Source organism: Gobio gobio, assembly GCF_949357685.1.
Source record: "Gobio gobio genome assembly, chromosome: 15".
Lineage (NCBI taxonomy): Eukaryota > Metazoa > Chordata > Actinopteri > Cypriniformes > Gobionidae > Gobio > Gobio gobio.
In genome coordinates this window covers 27,124,673-27,143,055 of record NC_137108.1, presented here as the reverse complement: position 1 = coordinate 27,143,055, position 18,383 = coordinate 27,124,673, and the positions used below count along the sequence as shown (strand labels likewise).

The 18,383-nt window shown below is 36.4% G+C and overlaps 1 protein-coding gene across 3 annotated transcripts in view; it reads left to right on the top strand.

Moving 5' to 3' along the window:
* Positions 1–17,347, top strand: part of LOC307138091 (meprin A subunit beta-like) — a 58,298-nt gene extending 40,951 nt beyond the window's left edge. For 2 of the 3 annotated variants that reach the window (XM_079836230.1, XM_079836231.1), the window contains exons 8-16: positions 9,663–9,841; positions 9,998–10,216; positions 10,421–10,576; positions 10,746–10,970; positions 13,070–13,501; positions 13,626–13,799; positions 14,109–14,217; positions 15,954–15,983; positions 16,929–17,347. In XM_079836230.1, the coding sequence (XP_079692356.1) occupies positions 9,663–9,841; positions 9,998–10,216; positions 10,421–10,576; positions 10,746–10,970; positions 13,070–13,501; positions 13,626–13,799; positions 14,109–14,217; positions 15,954–15,983; positions 16,929–17,022 (1,618 nt within the window). In that variant the 3' untranslated portion in view covers positions 17,023–17,347. Of the gene's footprint in view, positions 1–9,662; positions 9,842–9,997; positions 10,217–10,420; positions 10,577–10,745; positions 10,971–13,069; positions 13,502–13,625; positions 13,800–14,096; positions 14,218–15,953; positions 15,984–16,928 lie in introns of all 3 variants that reach the window. The other variant, XM_079836229.1, reaches the window with a different exon arrangement.
* The last annotated feature ends 1,036 nt before the right edge of the window (positions 17,348–18,383 follow it).

Below are 18,383 nucleotides of genomic sequence, written 5' to 3'. Positions count from 1 at the left end.
ATTAGTCTTAGCTGTTTCCTAACCCTAACCCTAACCTCTCAATACCTGCGCAAAAACCATTTATTACTGGAGCGGTTCTCCCTGTCCGTTGATTTATACCTAATCCTAACCTCAAGATGATACGGTATGATGTTCTCCTTTGCACAAATATGACACCAGCGACACTTAACTTTCATGGCTAACGTTACACACACACACACACATGGGCGTCGGAACCATTGTATGTGTGTGGGACAAGACCCAGCCACTTTTTACGATCAATGATATTGGACCCACTCACTTTTATCGTCTCTAACATTCAGCACATGTCTGTTTACCTAACCCTAATCGATAAACACTTATTATTAAACACATATTAGACGCTTTATTTCCTTTTCTAATATTTTCTTAATTTGTATTGAAAATAAATGCCTTTCCGATTTGATATGTGATGGGAAAACGGAGAAGATTGATTTCGGCGAAAGCCGGACTCGGACCGCGGGTCGATTTGTGTCAAAACTAGATGCCGTGCGTCTTACCCCTACACTACTGTCGCTCTCAATGAAATGGCGGTTGATTTACGTAAATACGAGCTGGCCTGGGGCCCCAAGACAGCGACAGGTTAAGAATAAAATGAAACGACAAACTGTGTGAGCGCCCCATTGATAGTCAATGCAGTAAAGTGCAATGACACTGTTATCGGGATCCCCCTTAAGGGGCCCCTCTCAGAAGTCGCTGACAGCAGCCAGCCAACCACGCGATCTCTGCAGCCGGAAAAATACAAAACAACCTCGGATTTGAAGCGGAATTTTATGCTTCAGGAAGCCAGAAAAGAAAATAGAGAAAGGAAGAGGAGGATAAGAAAAAAACAAGATAGTGGTATGTGATAAATTACACTGGATAAAATAGCTCTACTTGTCTTGTACAAAAATGGTGTAAGTTTGCAGCAGGTAGGCTAGCAAAATATGTTTATGTTAGCTATCGTTACCTGCCTGACGGCAAATGCTGCTTGTAACGAACAGTTAGTGCAACTTTTTTTTTTTCGAACAGACGGAATGACATGAGATTGCTATAGCTTTGTAATATGTTTTGATGAAAGTGGCATAGCATGCTATACTAACTATTATTTATGCTATGCATAAATAACCTGGAATAGTTAATATAGCATGCTATATTAACAATTATTATAAACATTATTTAACCAGAAAGAGGCAGAGGAGCATTATTTTTTTCATAGCTTATCTTAGTGTGCTAGTGTCGGGATATATACGGTAGTGACAGTTTGCAAATATGACATTATTTTTATAAGTTACCAATGGATCTTGAACAATTACTTTATTCTGTGGCAATTTTTACACTGTTACATTTTGAAGTACAGTATCAGGACAACCCACATGTTTTACTGGTACTGTTTATTAACTATTTATCAAGGTATTATAGTCATCTGTTGCAACTTTATAATAACCATCTAGATAATGTTTATAGACAGTTTACAAACCAACTAGTAACCCTTAAGTATTCCCAAAGTGTTAGGAATATCTGGTCCGTCTATCTATGTAATGTTTATAGATGTTTTGAAAATGGTTAAAGGTTTACAATTTTTTTTTTAATGATACAGTGGTGTTTTTTGCAAATGTTTTCAAATTTTATGGACAGTATATGCAACAACAGTATTTGCACTGTCTCTATGTCCATTTTGCTTGGGGCCCCCAAATTTCTTCAAACGGCCCTGTGTGTGTGTGTGTGTGTGTGTGTGTGTGTGTGTGTGTGTGTGTGTGTGTGTGTGTGTGTGTGTGTGTGTGTGTGTGTGTGTGTGTGTGTGTGTGTGATATGTAGGTTTAGGGGTAGTGTAGGGGGATAGAATGTACAGTTTGTACAGTATAAAAACTAGGGGTGTAACGATTCATCTACTACATCGATGTATCGATTTATTTTCCTATGATCTAACTACATCGATCTGTGCTCGGCAAGTTGGCCTTCCGGACGACATATATCGATCTAACATCGTTTTAAAAGGTAATCAATCGATTGTATCGATCATAGGAAATAACGCATTGGATTTAAGCACGTCAGACTTTATATGGATGTTTTTTCTTAGCACTTTTAATGATAAAGGCGTTAAACGTTACTCGATTCAGTCTGCCTATCTGTGACATCATCGCAACGCACCAGCAGCAGCGCTCATTGAAATGAATGGGATCGTGTCGCTTTGTCGCTGCGTGTCGCTGGCGGTGTGAACGGGGCTTGAGAAAACAAAACATAGCATGGCGCATGGCAGAGGAGAAGCCAACGAGCGAGAAATTATCAAGCCACCAGGAGAAAGCGCTACCTGTACTTTCAACCCTTGCTTGTTACCTGTGCATTCCTGGCACCAGTGTGCCAGCAGAGCGAGTTTTTAATACTGCTGGCGACATAGTGAACGCACAGAGAAGTGTTCTGAGGTCAGATCATGGTGATATTTTTGAAAAAGAAATCTGTAGAGTCATTGAAGAGTAGTTGGTTACATTTTATCTTTTGTTAAATATTGTTTGTTTATTAAACTGAGAGTAGTAGCAGGCCAGTTTATTCAATCTGAAGAAATGTTGGTTGCACTTTATTTTTGATATTAATATTGTATGTGTATTATTTTAATGTTGAAAAACAACAGCAAAAGTAGCAGGTAAACTTACTATTAATTAAACCTGAAGAGAAGTTAGTTGCACTTTATTTTTTATATTAATATTGTAATATTTTTATGTTGGAAAACAAAAGCAGAAGTAGCAGGTTAACCTACTGTTGAAATGTTGGTTGCACTTACTGTGCTTTTATTGAATATGTATTGAATATTGAAAATGAGAGCAGAAAAGGTTATCTTCCTGTTAATTCAACCTAAACTGTTGGTTGCACTTTATTCAAATAAAATTTTAATGCATTTGCCATTAATTGTTGTTTACTTGTTTGTTTATATCCATAATTAATTGATATACCGGATTCCCTTACAAGAAACAACAGGAATCTAGGAAACTTCACCTGCACTGACCAGTATCCAGATATTTATTTCAGTCACACAATTTTTGGCTAAAAAGTTACTGAATCGATTTCAAGTCACTGAATCGTTTCGGATCGTATCGTTCTAAATTAACCAATATCGTCCTTGAATCGTATCGACAACCTCAAATCGTGATACGAATCGTATCGTTGTTAAAACGAATCGTTACACCCCTAATAAAAACCATTAAGTCTATGGAATGCCCTCTGCCTGTCTTTCCCCTTCCCCCTCACTCTCACCCTGTGAGTTTGTGTGTGTGCCTTTCTCTCAGTCCTTCCCCTCCCCCTCTCCCTCACTCTCACTCTATCACTGTGTGTGTGTGTGTGTGTGTGTGTGTGTGTGTGTGTGTGTGTGTGTGTGTGTGTGTGTGTGTGTGTGTGTGTGTGTGTGTGTGTGTGTGTGTGTGTGTGTGTGTGTGTGTGTGTGTGTGTGTGTGTGTGTGTGTGTGTGTGTGGCATGTTTTTGTGAAATATCAGGACACAAATGTGTATAATGACATGGGTATGACATAGGTATTACAAAAAGAGGGTGAAATATGAGGACGTTCCCCATGTCCTCACTTTTCAAAATGCTTATAAATCACACAGAACAAGTTTTTTTTCACAGAAAGTGAACTGCACAGTCTCCTGTGAGGGTTAGGTTTAGGGACAGGGGCAGTGTAAGGGAATAGAAAATACGGTTTGTACGGTATAAAAACCATTACGCCTATGGAATGTCCTCACATTTCACAAAAACAAACATGTGTGTGTGTGTGTGTGTGTGTGTGTGTGTGTGTGTGTGTGTGTGTGTGTGTGTGTGTGTGTGTGTGTGTGTGTGTGTGTGTGTGTGTGTGTGACTTTCTCTCTTGATGATGATAATTTAACCCTTTTTAAATAGGCTATCACAAATAACTTTCACTTGAAATAAAAACGTCATGTGATGTGTTTGCCAAGATCACGGATGATGCATATGTCTTTAAATTAATTATTTACTGATATAATATAAATGTATTAAAACATAAATTTCACATGATTTTATAAAAGTGGCTATTTATAATAAACTTCCATAAAATGTAGACACGCATCTTACTCTTACCTAACACTGATATTAAAATCATCTTTGCTGTTTCTGTGATTTGGTTCCATTTATTAATTTTGTCATTTATTTTTTATATTGGACCACACATATTGATTTCAAATATATTCAAAATAATTTTTTCAGAGAGTGAAATAAAAAAAACTTTCTCCCACCATTTAGATTTTATTTCTTTTTGTTGTTAAAATCTTGTTCAATGTGCAGATTGCCTCTCTCTCAGTCCTTCCCCTCCCCCCTCACTCTCAGGCTCACCCTGTGTGTGTGTTTGAGTGTGTGTGCGCGCACGTGTGTGTGGGGGGGAGGGGGGTGTCTCTCTCACCCTGTGAGTTTGTGTGTGTGCCTTTCTCTCTGGGAAAGTTAATTTAACCCTTTCGTATCATAGACTATCACAAAAAACTATCACTTTAGTGTGAATTAGTAAAAAAGAACTACAAACACCTTGAATTAAATACTGGCCTTCTGGACTTACAAAATTTTGAGCAGGAAAAGATAACTTTTATCTATTTTATCCTATGACATTAAAATTAATCTAGATTTAAATTACATCATGGGTGTGGCTTGTGGTGATAGTGGCACCAGTTGCTGCGGTAAATGTGGCATATTCGAGCGATTCTAAAATATTCTCCTGTTTAAATGCATATTGCCTGCCGTGCACAGTTAAGCTGATGCCACCGGCGTGGTGGCGCCACCGGCTTGGGCCCGTCATCGCTGCTCGCAGCTTTAATTAATATTGGAAGTGCTCGTTCTTAAAGCTATATCTTATATTGAAGCGCGTGCCTTAAAGCTATACTTATATTGGAAATGCTTGTTATTAAAGCTATAATTAATATCGGAAGTGCTTGTCTTAAAGCTATAGCTAATATCGGAAGCGCTTGTCTTAAAGCTATAATATTGAAAGTACTCATTCTTAAAGCTAAAGTTGCTATTAGAAATATTGTCTTAAGCTATAGTTGAAATCGGGAACGCACTCGTTCTTAAAGCTATAATATTGGAAGTGCTCATTCTTAAAGCTATAGTTAATATTGGAAATGCTTGTTCTTAAAGCTATAATTAATGTTGGATATGCTGTTATTAAAGCTATAATTAATATCAGACGTGCTTGTTCTCAAAGCTATAATTAATATTGTAAGTGCTCATTCTTAAAGCTATAATTAATATAATATTGGAAGTGCTCATTTGTAAAGCTATAATTCATATCGGGAGTGCTTGTCCTTAAAGCTATAATTATTATTGGAAGTGCTAGTTATTAAGGCTATAATTAATATCGGAAGTGCTTGTCTTAAAGCTATATTAATTTTCGAAGTACTCATTCTTAAAAGCTATAATTAATACTGGAAATGCTTGTTCTTAAAGCTATAATTACTATCGGAAGTGCTTGTTATTAAAGCTATAATTAATATTGGGAATGCTCGTATTAAAGCTATAATTAATATTGGAAATGCTTGTTCTTAAATCTATAATTAATATTGGGAATGCTTGTATTAAAGCTATAATTAATATTGGGAATGCTTGTTCTTAATAGGGGTGTGCCGGTTTCAGAATTGGTGATGACGGTTATGATGTGAGTAAAATGTGACGGTTCGTAACAAAACCGTCGTCGTCGGAGGAGGAGGAGGGGGGGGGGGGGTTGTCATGATGGAGCGCCACCACACGCCCCCGTTGCGAGTGTATTCCGCTTCTATAGTATTAGTTAAACTAATCCGCTTCTATAGTATTAGTTAAACTAAAAACTTAGCAGGGATTGCTCTGTAAATTAAATTGAGAATGTAACTAATGCATATGCTATTTTAAATACTGTAGTCTATGCCAGATATATATAGCCTACATTTTGAAATCATTTGAGGCTGAAACATCCATGCGTGTTTATTTTAGCACTTCCGTTAGTGAAACAACACAGCCTATAAAATATTTAAACGATTTTCAGTAAATAATGGTTACCTCAAGAATATAAGAAAATTAAATATTAGTTAAATATATACTATTAGAAAAATATTTGATTACTATTTCCCCGCAAAGATGCGTCATATACCGCTCTGCGTTTTGAGATGAATGGGACACTGGATAGACACCTTCTCGAATATCTTCATCCTTATAGTTTCTCCTGATGTTTCAAGGCAACAGTGTTTGTAAAATGTCTGAAGAGCGGATTTTATCTTCCACAGGGTCAAGACATTTAGGCAATGTTTGATTATTCACTGCCAGAGAAAACGAAACTAAAATCACCGGCGTGTGTGAAATGCGCTATTCAAATAAACCAAACTTGACGCGCCTTGCTAAGTTTAATAACAAGAACAAACTGTGTTAAATAGGCCTACAATTTGAAGTAAAAAAGTATTCGTCCCACAGTGTTTTTTTGTTATACTTTCCCACAGTAAAGGATGTGAATAGTTATAATAGATTTAATTATAAGCAAACGAAAGGAAGAAACGTTTATAATCCCCTGCGAAAATGGGTGCGACGTGAGTGAAGATTTTGGAAAAGAAACGAGATGTCCATGTCCATTGGGATAAAATGGACTAGGGCTATTGTTAAAATTCACGGAAAATCGATTGACCAGATCACAAAACAGAAGGAAAAAGTGCTCTCTGACCATTATTTCCTTTGTAGGCTAAACAAAGCTTTGTGCTTCACTCCTGTGGTAGGCTAATATTCACGTGAAACAGCATTCACATACAAAACACTGGGTTAGTAAAATAACAAAATTAATTTTTAAAAGTAGAAAATAGTATTTATGTAAAGAGATATATTAAAATATAAAGAGCTCAACTCTTAAGTGGAAGGAAGCCATTTTTCCCCCTCACGTGCGGACGAGTCATTATTTGGGTTAGTAAAAATAACGAAATTATAGTTTTAAGTAGAAAGTAGTAGGCTATTTATGTAAAGAGATATATTATCTACCGATTTACCTAATTACCGTGACAGGAACACCATGTTCACTTTACTTGGTTTTAGTGACGATCTGACAGGGGTATGTTTCCCGCAGTGCTAAAAACTCTCTCTGATGCTGTGCTTGTAGCACAAATACACATGTATTTACGTGCCAATTTTGCTAAGAGCGGATAGCGTGTTTCATTGTCTCTCCACCATGCTAGTGGATAAGCCATAGAGTCATTTGGTTGTTCTTGGAGATAGCGGGTTAACGTGCGCTCTGATCGGTAGAGTGGCAGAGATTTCAGACCTCCGTTTATTAAGGAGATCTCCAAGATTTCTCTTCTTGGTAGGGGGTGGTGCACAGACCTCTCCCGAATCATCTCCAGCAGTAGCAGCCTCCGAAGCACCACTAACTCCGCCTCCGTTTCCCTCGTCAGCTGAGGGAACCTATCTAAAAAAAAAAAAATTTTTATGTTTGTAAAAAATATTTGAATAACACGGTTTTGGCGGTTATAGAGTTCTAATGACGGTGTTTAACTATAACCGTCGGTCTCACGGTTATATACTAACCGTCACACCCCTAGTTCTTAAAGCTATAATTAATATTGGGAATGCTTGTTATTAAAGCTGTAATTAATATCGGAAGTGCCTGTTATTAAAGCTATAATTAATATTGGGAATACTTGTTATTAAAGCTATAATTAATATTGGGAATGCTTGTTATTAAAGCTATAATTTATATTGGGAATGCTCGTATTAAAGCTATAATTAATATTGGAATGCTTGTTCTTAAAGCTATAATTAATATTGGAATGCTTGTTCTTAAAGCTATAATTACTATTGGGAATGCTTGTCTTAAAGCTATAATAAATATTGGGAATGCTCATTCTTAAAGCTATAATTAATATAATATTGGAAGTGCTCATTTGTAAAGCTATAATTCATATCGGGAGTGCTTGTCTTAAAGCTATTATTAATATTGGAAGTGCTAGTTATTAAGGCTATAATTAATATCGGAAGTGCTTGTCTTAAAGCTAATTTTCGGAGTGCTCATTCTTAAAAGCTATAATTAATATTGGAAATGCTTGTTCTTAAAGCTATAGTTACTATCGGAAGTGCTTGTTATTAAAGCTATAATTAATATTGGGAATGCTCGTATTAAAGCTACAATTAATATTGGGAATGCTTGTTCTTAAAGCTACAATTAATATTGGGAATGCTTGTATTAAAGCTACAATTAATATCGGGAATGCTTGTTCTTAAAGCTATAATTAATATTGGGAATGCTTGTCTTAAAGCTAAAGTTAACATCGGAAGTGCCTGTTATTAAAGCTATAATTAATATTGGGAATGCTTGTTATTAAAGCTATAATTAATATTGGGAATGCTTGTTATTAAAGCTATAATTAATATTGGGAATGCTTGTCTTAAAGCTAAAGTTAACATCGGAAGTGCCTGTTATTAAAGCTATAATTAATATTGGGAATGCTTGTTATTAAAGCTATAATTAATATTGGGAATGCTTGTTATTAAAGCTATAATTAATATTGGGAATGCTCGTATTAAAGCTACAATTAATATTGGGAATGCTTGTTCTTAAAGCTATAATTAATATTGGGAATGCTTGTCTTAAAGCTAAAGTTAACATCGGAAGTGCCTGTTATTAAAGCTATAATTAATATTGGGAATGCTTGTTATTAAAGCTATAATTAATATTAGGAATGCTTGTTATTAAAGCTATAATTAATATTGGGAATGCTTGTCTTAAAGCTAAAGTTAACATCGGAAGTGCCTGTTATTAAAGCTATAATTAATATTGGGAATGCTTGTTATTAAAGCTATAATTAATATTGGGAATGCTTGTTATTAAAGCTATAATTAATATTGGGAATGCTTGTTATTAAAGCTATAATTAATATTGGGAATGCTCGTATTAAAGCTATAATTAATATTGGAAATGCTTGTTCTTAAAGCTATAATTAATATTGGGAATGCTTGTTCTTAAAGCTATAATTAATATTGGGAATGCTTGTTCTTAAAGCTATAATTAATATTGGGAATGCTCGTTCTTAAAGAAATTCCTTAGATTGATTGTATTGTTAAAACTGACTGCACAACACAACATTGGAATTTGAACATAAAAAAGGTCATTTTAATTCAGAACCCCATTGAACTGTGATGCAACTGTGCCCGCAGTGCGTTTCAGCAGCACGCGGGGACCCAAAGCACCCGCCCAATGCTTGTGGGTTTACGTCTACTTTGGTGGCGGAGACCTACAAAGTCAGGCCGCGTCAGCTTCAGCTTTTCATGCTATTGCTGAGACAACGCGCGCCAACAGACAGAGAGCAAGACTGCTACCTCGCGAGCAGGGCCGTTTGGAGGGGGAAATATTTATGGCGGTCGAGACACACCAAGTACCACCCCAAAGTTCCTAGTTCCTGGGGAAAGTTCCTGCGGTGGAAACGTGGCTATATGCACTGATTGTGGAGCCAAATTTGCGGCCTCCACGCAGAACGAAAAAAAAAAATTCAGAGAGATCAAACTTGAGCCCTGAAAAGAAGCACAAAATTATATTAACATTTAACATTGTTTGTAACTATATGATTATATTTGTTATTCGACAGTTAAATATTATAATTTTACTTTATAGTGTTATTGACATTAAATTATTGTAACATGAATGTGCTGTTATCTCTCACTTATTTTGCAGGTGTTTCTCAAGTGTCGGCCGCACATCTCCTGGAGGCCAGATTCTTTCGATCGGAAATGGCTGTGGAATAAAAGGCATTGTTGAGCATGAGTTTCTCCATGCACTAGGATTTTGGCATGAGCAGTCAAGATATGACAGAGATGATTATGTGACAATCAACTTTCAAAACATCATAAAAGGTTGCTTTATATTTTTATTATTTTGTTTTTAAGGAAAAGAGCAAAACAGTTAGACATTCACTGACATACTGATTTCAGTGTCCATTTAACTCATCAACATCAGCACTTAAATAAGCCATTCTTTATGAACAATCGCCTTTATAACTTTATTTTCAGGAAAGGGGCATAATTTCGATAAATACGGCGAGGACATGACCACCACCCAAGGCATCCCGTATGACTATTACTCTGTGATGCATTATAATAAAAATGCCTTCAGTAATGGTAATGGATCCACGATCATTACCAAACTTCCTGAGTTCCAAGATGTAATTGGTCAACGCCTGGACATCAGTGAATATGATGCGATTGAGCTCAACAAACTCTATAAATGCAGTGAGTATTTAACGCGCATTGTTTTTATTTGGGCTTTTATAGTTTATGTGGATTCTATGTAAGATTAAAAAGTTGCAGTTTGTGGTTGTTAAATATTTCAGTAGGACTTAAAGTCTGATGTAAGAGAGACCAGGGAAAACATGTTAAGACTGGGAAGTTGTAAGGAATTGATTTTGCCTCAGTGTTTGTCTGTTTGCATTGCAGGTTCCTCCATCTCTTTCCTTGACCACTGTAGTTTTGATGATGAATCTCTGTGTCAGATGAGCGTCTGTTCTGCTGCTGATTATGGCTGGCAGAGAGTGAAGTCAGTAAGAGGTGTCAATGTGACTGACCATACCTACTTGAGCAAAGAACAGAATGGTGAGATCTGTTTCAGTCAGTCAGTCAGTCAGTCAATAGTGTCTGTTTTGACATCACAGGAAGTGATTTATACTAATTGCCCAAAAATAAATGCTTCACTTCCATTCACAGTTGCAGTCAATGTACCACACAGTTGCACACAACTATTCACCTGTTTTCATGCCTGCAGGGACGTCTTTTTTCATGCACTTTAGCACTGAGGGCAGAAACAAGGATGACACAGCCAGAATGGAGAGCAAGACAATGACCCCTAAAAGAGTCTGCAAAGTCCAGTGCCTGCAGTTCTACTACTATCACAGTGGTAATGAGTCTGACCAGCTCAACATCTGGATCCGAGAATACCAGAATGATGCAGACACCAGGGGAACTCTCAGACTTATGGATCAGATCACAGGTCTGTCTCTTCCTCAAGTGCTGTACATATTACAGGGGGAAAAACACATGTAGGCCTACCCATACTGAAATGTAATATATGTGTATAAATGAAATATAATATATGTGATAAAGTAAAAACATATATGAAACCTATTAGAAATTGGAACACTTCCATATATTGACATATACATTTATCCCATATATTATATAAGTTTATGTATGTTTAATACATATTTTGACATGTATGTCTCATATATGAAATATCCTAATATGCTCGAGTAAAAACATAAATACACATATATGCACAGCTATCAGAAATTCCATATATTGACATACCGGTATGTCTCTATTCCACGTTATATGATTAGATTATATATGTGACAAATCACTATCACTGACAAATGTCATAGAGTCTTAGTATAGGTTTTATGTATAAAACAAATGACATTTAAAAAAAATTTTTTTTTTAATGTTACTTATTGTCAGGTGAGGCAAGGGATGAAGGACTCAAGGATGCAGAGGTTAATGGGCTTTTTATTAGACTTCAAAAATAAACAATCAAAACACAAACAAACCCCTTCATGCTTGTAACTGGCTCGCCTTAGTTTTTTTTATACAATAAGAAAGCCTCATAAAAGAGGAATTCACTTTTGCCAATAGTTTGTGTTCAAAATTACTGTAAGTCTCAATGAGGGAGTGAAAATAAATTGTATCTATTGTATCTATTTGCACATGGACGAAATCCAAGACAGCATTGTGAATAGCAAAGCTCAACACTGAAAGTAAACAAATAAACAGTTAATCAAACTCAAACCCAAAATACTAAAGTGATACACAAATAAACAAAAACCATCAAAAAATATATAGAAGGTGTACCAAAAAATTCAAAATGCCATAGAGGGAAAAGGATATACACTCTGCAATGCAAAGTCTTTTATCTGAGTGTTGTATAAGTCCCAGTCTTTGTAAAGTTCCAGTAGGCAATGAAGATATACAATCCTAAATCCTAGACAAGGCACTGGCACAATCCAACACAGGTAAGAAGTAGGGGAGCGCGGGGAACAACCTAACGCGGGGTTAGTTGTAACACGCATGTTTTAACCCTTTCCACACATGCCAGAATGACGAAACTTAGTGTATTTACTAGTTGCCATATCAACATTATTTAGCGAAAAAATAGCACCAAAATTAAAAAAATCTCTGGAAGATATTACTGAACATTTATTTAACCATAGCAAAGTAAATAAGTTTAGTTTTCATCTGTTTTTTGTGTTTATTTAAAATAAGACAAATCCGTAATTATTTTAATCTTATATCTGTTATTTAACAGTTGAGATGTTCTTTAATGCTGATCTAACCAGCAGAAGACAAGCCTCGATTTAAATCCCAGTTGCGCAGATGGGGTGCATTGTAACACTGCATTACAATGTGCTCCTATTAGACATATGCCATTATATTCTATACTTTTATGAATTCTTTTGAGAAACCATGAGAAAAGGGTGAATAATGACTGAGAGTTAATGTTCAGAAATGTATTATTATTATTTATTATGTTTTTAACTATGCTGTATTTAGCGATGTGTTTGTTGTCAAATTCAAAAATAAGTATATTTTTAATGATTAAAAAATGCCATTATTTTATTTTAAAAAGTTAAACATTTTATTTTGTTGACAAAATATTTTAGTTTGTCTTGGATATTTTTTTGATTGTATCAGGTAACATTTTAAGCTGTCATTTGGTCATGTTACATTGTGCCCCTCACATGTTACAATGTACCCCACCGGAGCATGTTCACTTCCATTCTTTCGGGGTAAATCAAGAAAAAAGCACACACTATATTAATGAAACAAAACCACATAATTGTACTAGACGTGTGCAATTAATAAAAAAAAAAAAAATTTATGGATCCAAATAAATCCAATTTATGGATCCATATAAATCCAATTTATATTTAATTTACATCATGAGGATGTATGCATGTGCTAATAATGTATTGCTTTGTATGAAACATATCACTACTCATATATAGGGACATATGTACATATATTACATTTCCGTATGGGTATGCTTTTAAAATGTTCCTAAAATGTTTAATTTTACAGTTTAATTTCTTGCAGAACTCCCTGGTAATTACTGGAAACTGCATCATGTGTCACTGAATGCAAATAAAACCTTCCAAGTTGTATTTGAAGCTCGTAAAGGAGCTGGAAACTCCAGTGGAGGCTTCTCAGTGGATGATATCAATATTTCAGAGACTGAGTGTCCCCACACATGGCAGATAAAGGACTTTTCAATAAGGGAATCTTCAACATATTACAGTTCATTGTATTACTCCAGTGATGGTTATCGCTTTCAGGCTGCGTTAGTAGTGTATCAGAATGACCTTTATATGTATGTTCGTCTGGTATCTGGTGCAAATGATGACCAGTTGCAGTGGCCTTGTCCATGGAGACAAATAACCTTCCAGATGCTCGACCAGAATCCACACATACAGAAGCGCATGTCCTCTGAGCAAAGCATCACCACTGACCCTGCTCAGATTTCTTCCAGTGAGAATCTGATTATTTTCTAATTATCTGATTACTTCACACACGTTTATATGCAGCATTTCACTACAAATACATTATCTCTAACGTTAAAGGACTTTTTAAAAGACACATTTTGTTGTAACAGATGGCAGATATTACTGGGACAATCCTCGAAAAAATGGAATTCGAGTCACCATTGGCGATGAGACTGTATATGTGAATGAGTTTTGGGCCTATATATATCCCATAGCGAAAGATGATCTGACTAGAAGAGAGTTCATCAAGGGTGGTGACATCATATTTCTCTTCAACATGCAAGGTAGGGTTTTGTGAAGTACAAAATGGGCAGAATAAGGGCTGGTTCGCATAGAACACTTTTTTTAATGGAAACGTGCTAGACAAACGTCTGTGACCGCAGCATTTCACAGCTTTTTTTCACATCTCGTAAATTAATTCTGCTTCTTAAAACTGGCCTTAGAACCCTGCATTATTTTCCATTCCTTTTCACAAACACGTTCTGTGTGGCTATGATGGCATGACTTCAAATAGGCTGCTGTGATATCAGCTGAAATGTTCTGAGAACAAATTAACTAAATGTTGTTTACTAATCCTGAAGACTTTTTCATAGATATCTCAGGGTTACTTCAGAATGACTCTCTACCCTGCCCTAAAGTGACAGTGAAAAATTTCAACATTTCTCCTGATGCAAGTGCCCAGAAGGGACCATGTGCTATAAGGTGAATATCCCTCTAACTTTTGTTGTAAACTTGTACAAAATAAAAATAAAAAAGATAGGCAATGAAAAATTAAACACTATATTTAAGAAATAAGGTAGAGAGTGTGCTATGTATGTGTGAATATAATCATGACTAGATGGCATTAGGCACATCATGCAGCAACCCTTTATGTGACTATATTCGCAATACAGCAAGGCATAGTGACTAATTGCCTTTATAAAACGGTTTCCACAAAATATTAAAGCTACACTATGAAACTTCCAGCAGAAGAATAAAACTGCAGGAGAACATGGTTTAGTAGTACGGAGCCCCTAAAGCAGGGGCATTCAATTAAAGTACTAAGAGTCTCTATATTTCCTTTCCAGCGGCAGTGTGCTGTTTTTTGTTTTGTTTTAGAATAGTTATGAATTTCCATCTGCCCTCCTGTAAAAGAAAGAAAAATTTTCCAAACTAAGTAATTTGCCAAAATAGTAATCACATGGGCCCTCAGAGCCAAAGCTGAGAATTTGAGCATCTGAGAATTTTTCTATACAAGTATTAAAATATTTCATCAGTTGAGTCCAATTAGATATGAATATTAAAAGGTATCTGATGTTTTATCAAGCTTTTATTATTTTTACAATTAGATATGGCAGAAGGCCATGTGACAGAAAAAAATACTGTATGGGGGTTCAGGGTTTTCCTCGAAGTCTGGACTTTTTGCAAAAATTTTGCTAAATAAATGTTTTTAAAAATAATCAAACAGTAGGCTAAATTATAATCTGAACGCCTAAAGTTATCTAGTAATTTCAAAGTTTAAGTTGTCTTTCCTTGCCATCTACAAATTTTTTCCCCATTTAAAACATTGTTTATTATAAAATGTTGATATGCTAAATTTAGATGAAAAACCTGGTTTGAACAGTATGACAGATAAAAATAACTATATTTGCTGCATTCTTGTTTTCTGCAGTGTTTTTTACTGCTCACCGTGTTTCTGTTGTTAATAACTGCGGGTCTAAATGTGGCGCTATAGCATCTTTAGCAGGTGAGAGAAGCAACGCACGGAACGGAAAGGGCTTCAATGAAACACGTTTGGCTAAAAAATATTGAGAGGATATCTCTAAAAGATCCTTACCATAAACAACAATGGCCTGAACGCTTGGGGTGTGTAGCCTACATCTCCTTTGTTTTGACACACGCTGCTCACTTTAAACTGAAGCAGTAAAATGGTGCTACCGTTATCATTAGGCCTATGTATCGCTATTTGAGGATGCCTGCCATAAAAAAATAAAAACATGAGATGGGAGGGAATTTATTTTTTTTAAATAATAAGCTATTTAAAAAAAAATTCTTTGCACTCTCCCGCAAATGTTTTGCGTTCCCCTGGGCTCCAAATCAAAGTGTATTAAGTAAAGACTGGTGGTTTAGAAGATGATTTTTTTTTTCTTCTCATTAATAACATTTTGGGCTATTTTTAATTTAAAAATAGCTACATAACATACCTTTTTAAAAACAAAAACAAAAATCTATATTTATTAATCAAATTCAAAGTGCAATTCTTAGGAAATGGTTTTAGCCACCTCGTACAAATATGTACGAATTGGTCGTGAGATAGTGTTGGTTCCTTGCATAGAAGGTCATAGCTTTGTCATTTTAAATGATTATTGTTTAAAACAGTGTTCAGAGTTTACTGAAGGAAATTGGATACATTAATGTAGCATCTGATGAAATAAACCTAACACTATCTTCCTTTCTAGAGCTCTTCCCACACCCTCAAAACCCACTAAGTAAGTCACGATCACACATGGTCAGATTTTTTATGTGAATGGAAATTGTTGAAAAAATTCCTACATTATTTTTATTTTATGACTTTATTGTATGTAAAGAGTGTTGTGAGGAGTGATGCAAATTATATAGTCACAAGTTAAACAGATCATGTTAAAACTACATATTTTTACTAAAACATTTGAATAAGCAAATGTGTTAAGTGGTATTCTTCTGTTAGAATATATGCTGATTTCAAAATAGCATACTACCACACTACTCTCACTATTTCTGCAATATCTTTATAGTGATTGGTATGCTATTCTGAATTCAGCCATAGTCCCTCGCTTAAAGCAAAAACTCTAAACGAAAACATCCAGTAATCAAAGGGCTTGTGAACACAATTCTATTGTGTTTTGAAGCCTTAATTTTATAACAATTTTTTTTAGTTTTTTCAAAAATTATGCATAAACATTATCTCTCAAAAATACTAGCATGTACATACATGTTGCTCACATATTATGGTAGCCCAGTTTGTGCTGAATACAGTGTAATTACACTTTTGCCATTAATGTGTTTATAAGCAACTGAAAAATGCACAAATGTCAGAGCATGTCAACTTCTAAAGGGCCCCAAAACAGCTCAGACTCCTAGGGGTTAACATAACTAATACATAAAAATAATAAAATAATCTGCTTATGGTGGTGATATAGTAAATAGGTGTTTTGCATCATAGTTGTAACTACTAAATATTGTAGAATTCTGCACATTTCTTTGACCAATCAGAACCCATGATACATTTAGTAAAATTAAACAGTTACTTATTTCATGAACACTCCAAACTGTACAGTATCAAAATATATATGATGAAATTAACATGTTCCATTGAGGTGCCAATATTGTGTAGACAAACAGTGTTTTGAATATATCATATTTATCATCACATCTGTATTTCTCTCCTCTTTTAGTGAATGTCTGGACATATTTTGCAATTCCAGTGCCAAGACTGTTTCTTCTTCTCTGATCCTCTTGGTGGTTTGCCTCCTTTTGCTTGTGAATTAAACGCGAGAAGCCGCTATTAATCACTACCCAGTGTCCGACTTCACAAGAGTTGCAGCCATTCTTTTCATGATTGCATGGCCTATCCTTTTGTAGCCTATATCCCAGCATCTCAGGTGGGAAGAACATGTAAAGTTCCTGGGCTTGATACTATTGAATGTGCATTTAATTAAGCTCTTTACACAGATTGGGTCTATATTCACTTGCCTTTGATAAAGCAATCAACATGTTAATCTTAACTCTAAATCCAATGATTACAAGTGTATATCTCTTTAATGTTTCACAGATTCTTTTTAAAGGTTTGATTAAAATTTTTGCATTATCTGGGACTCTCTAAAGTGTCAAATTATTGAAACATTTTGGTGACATCTAGTGGTATCATATGGTAGAGCTGCCACTTATCTAGTAGACAAAACATCTCCTGATCACATGTAGAGAAAATCAAGAAATCAGGAAGATTTCACTGAGAACAGCAACAGCTTCACTTCGGAGCCAAACGGCAGATGAAGAGGACTCAGATTACTGAGTATATCGCTGCTATCAGCAAGACTTTCTTTGAGGACCGGAGAATCCAGGAGACGCGTGTTGGAGGAACGGCACACTTCAGCGGGATCCGCGCTGGCTCATCGGCTGCCTCTGCAAGCAGAGAAAAACTGCTGTTTTCACAGCAACAGCACTGTTGGTCTGGTTGGGCGTTTTTCCTGCTGAGTACAGGCACGGGCTGCACACAATCCCGTGCGCTGTCGCGTTTCCCCCTGAGTGCTTCAGCACAGAGCGTTTCCTCACAAAAAGAGCTTCACGGGTGACGCTGCGTCTTTTTCAAGATGTCATACCACCCGTGCGTTTCTGGATGCGGTCGTTCCCTGTCGCCTGCTGACGGTCACAATCGCTGTCTCACGTGTTTGGGCAAACATCACGCTGAGGCGGCGTTTGTGGATAGTTCATGTTCCCACTGCGGGAACATGACTACCTCGGAGCTAAGATCGAGACTCTCCTACCTCCGGGCTGGGGGAGTCCCCTTACCCATCCCACGATCTAGTTCTACCCCTAACCCGGGAAGACCTACTTCTTTGGATGGCCAGGGTGATCTGAGGATTACGTTTAGGGCAAACCCGCCGAGTGAATCTCTGCAGGCCCCTAATCCCTCAGCTCCGCAGCCGGTAGAGCCTCCAAGAGAACCCGCTGGACCCTCCCACGGGAGACCAGTGGTGACTTTTGGAGCTCCAGCGGACGAACAGATGTCAATCGCTGCATCGGAGGGGGAGTTTCAGTCCTCGGAGGATGAAGGGTCAGCTATACTGCCTCCCTCTGGGAGTGGCAACGGCTGCCCCGGACCCCGAGATGGCTGCTATGCTTGCCCGGGC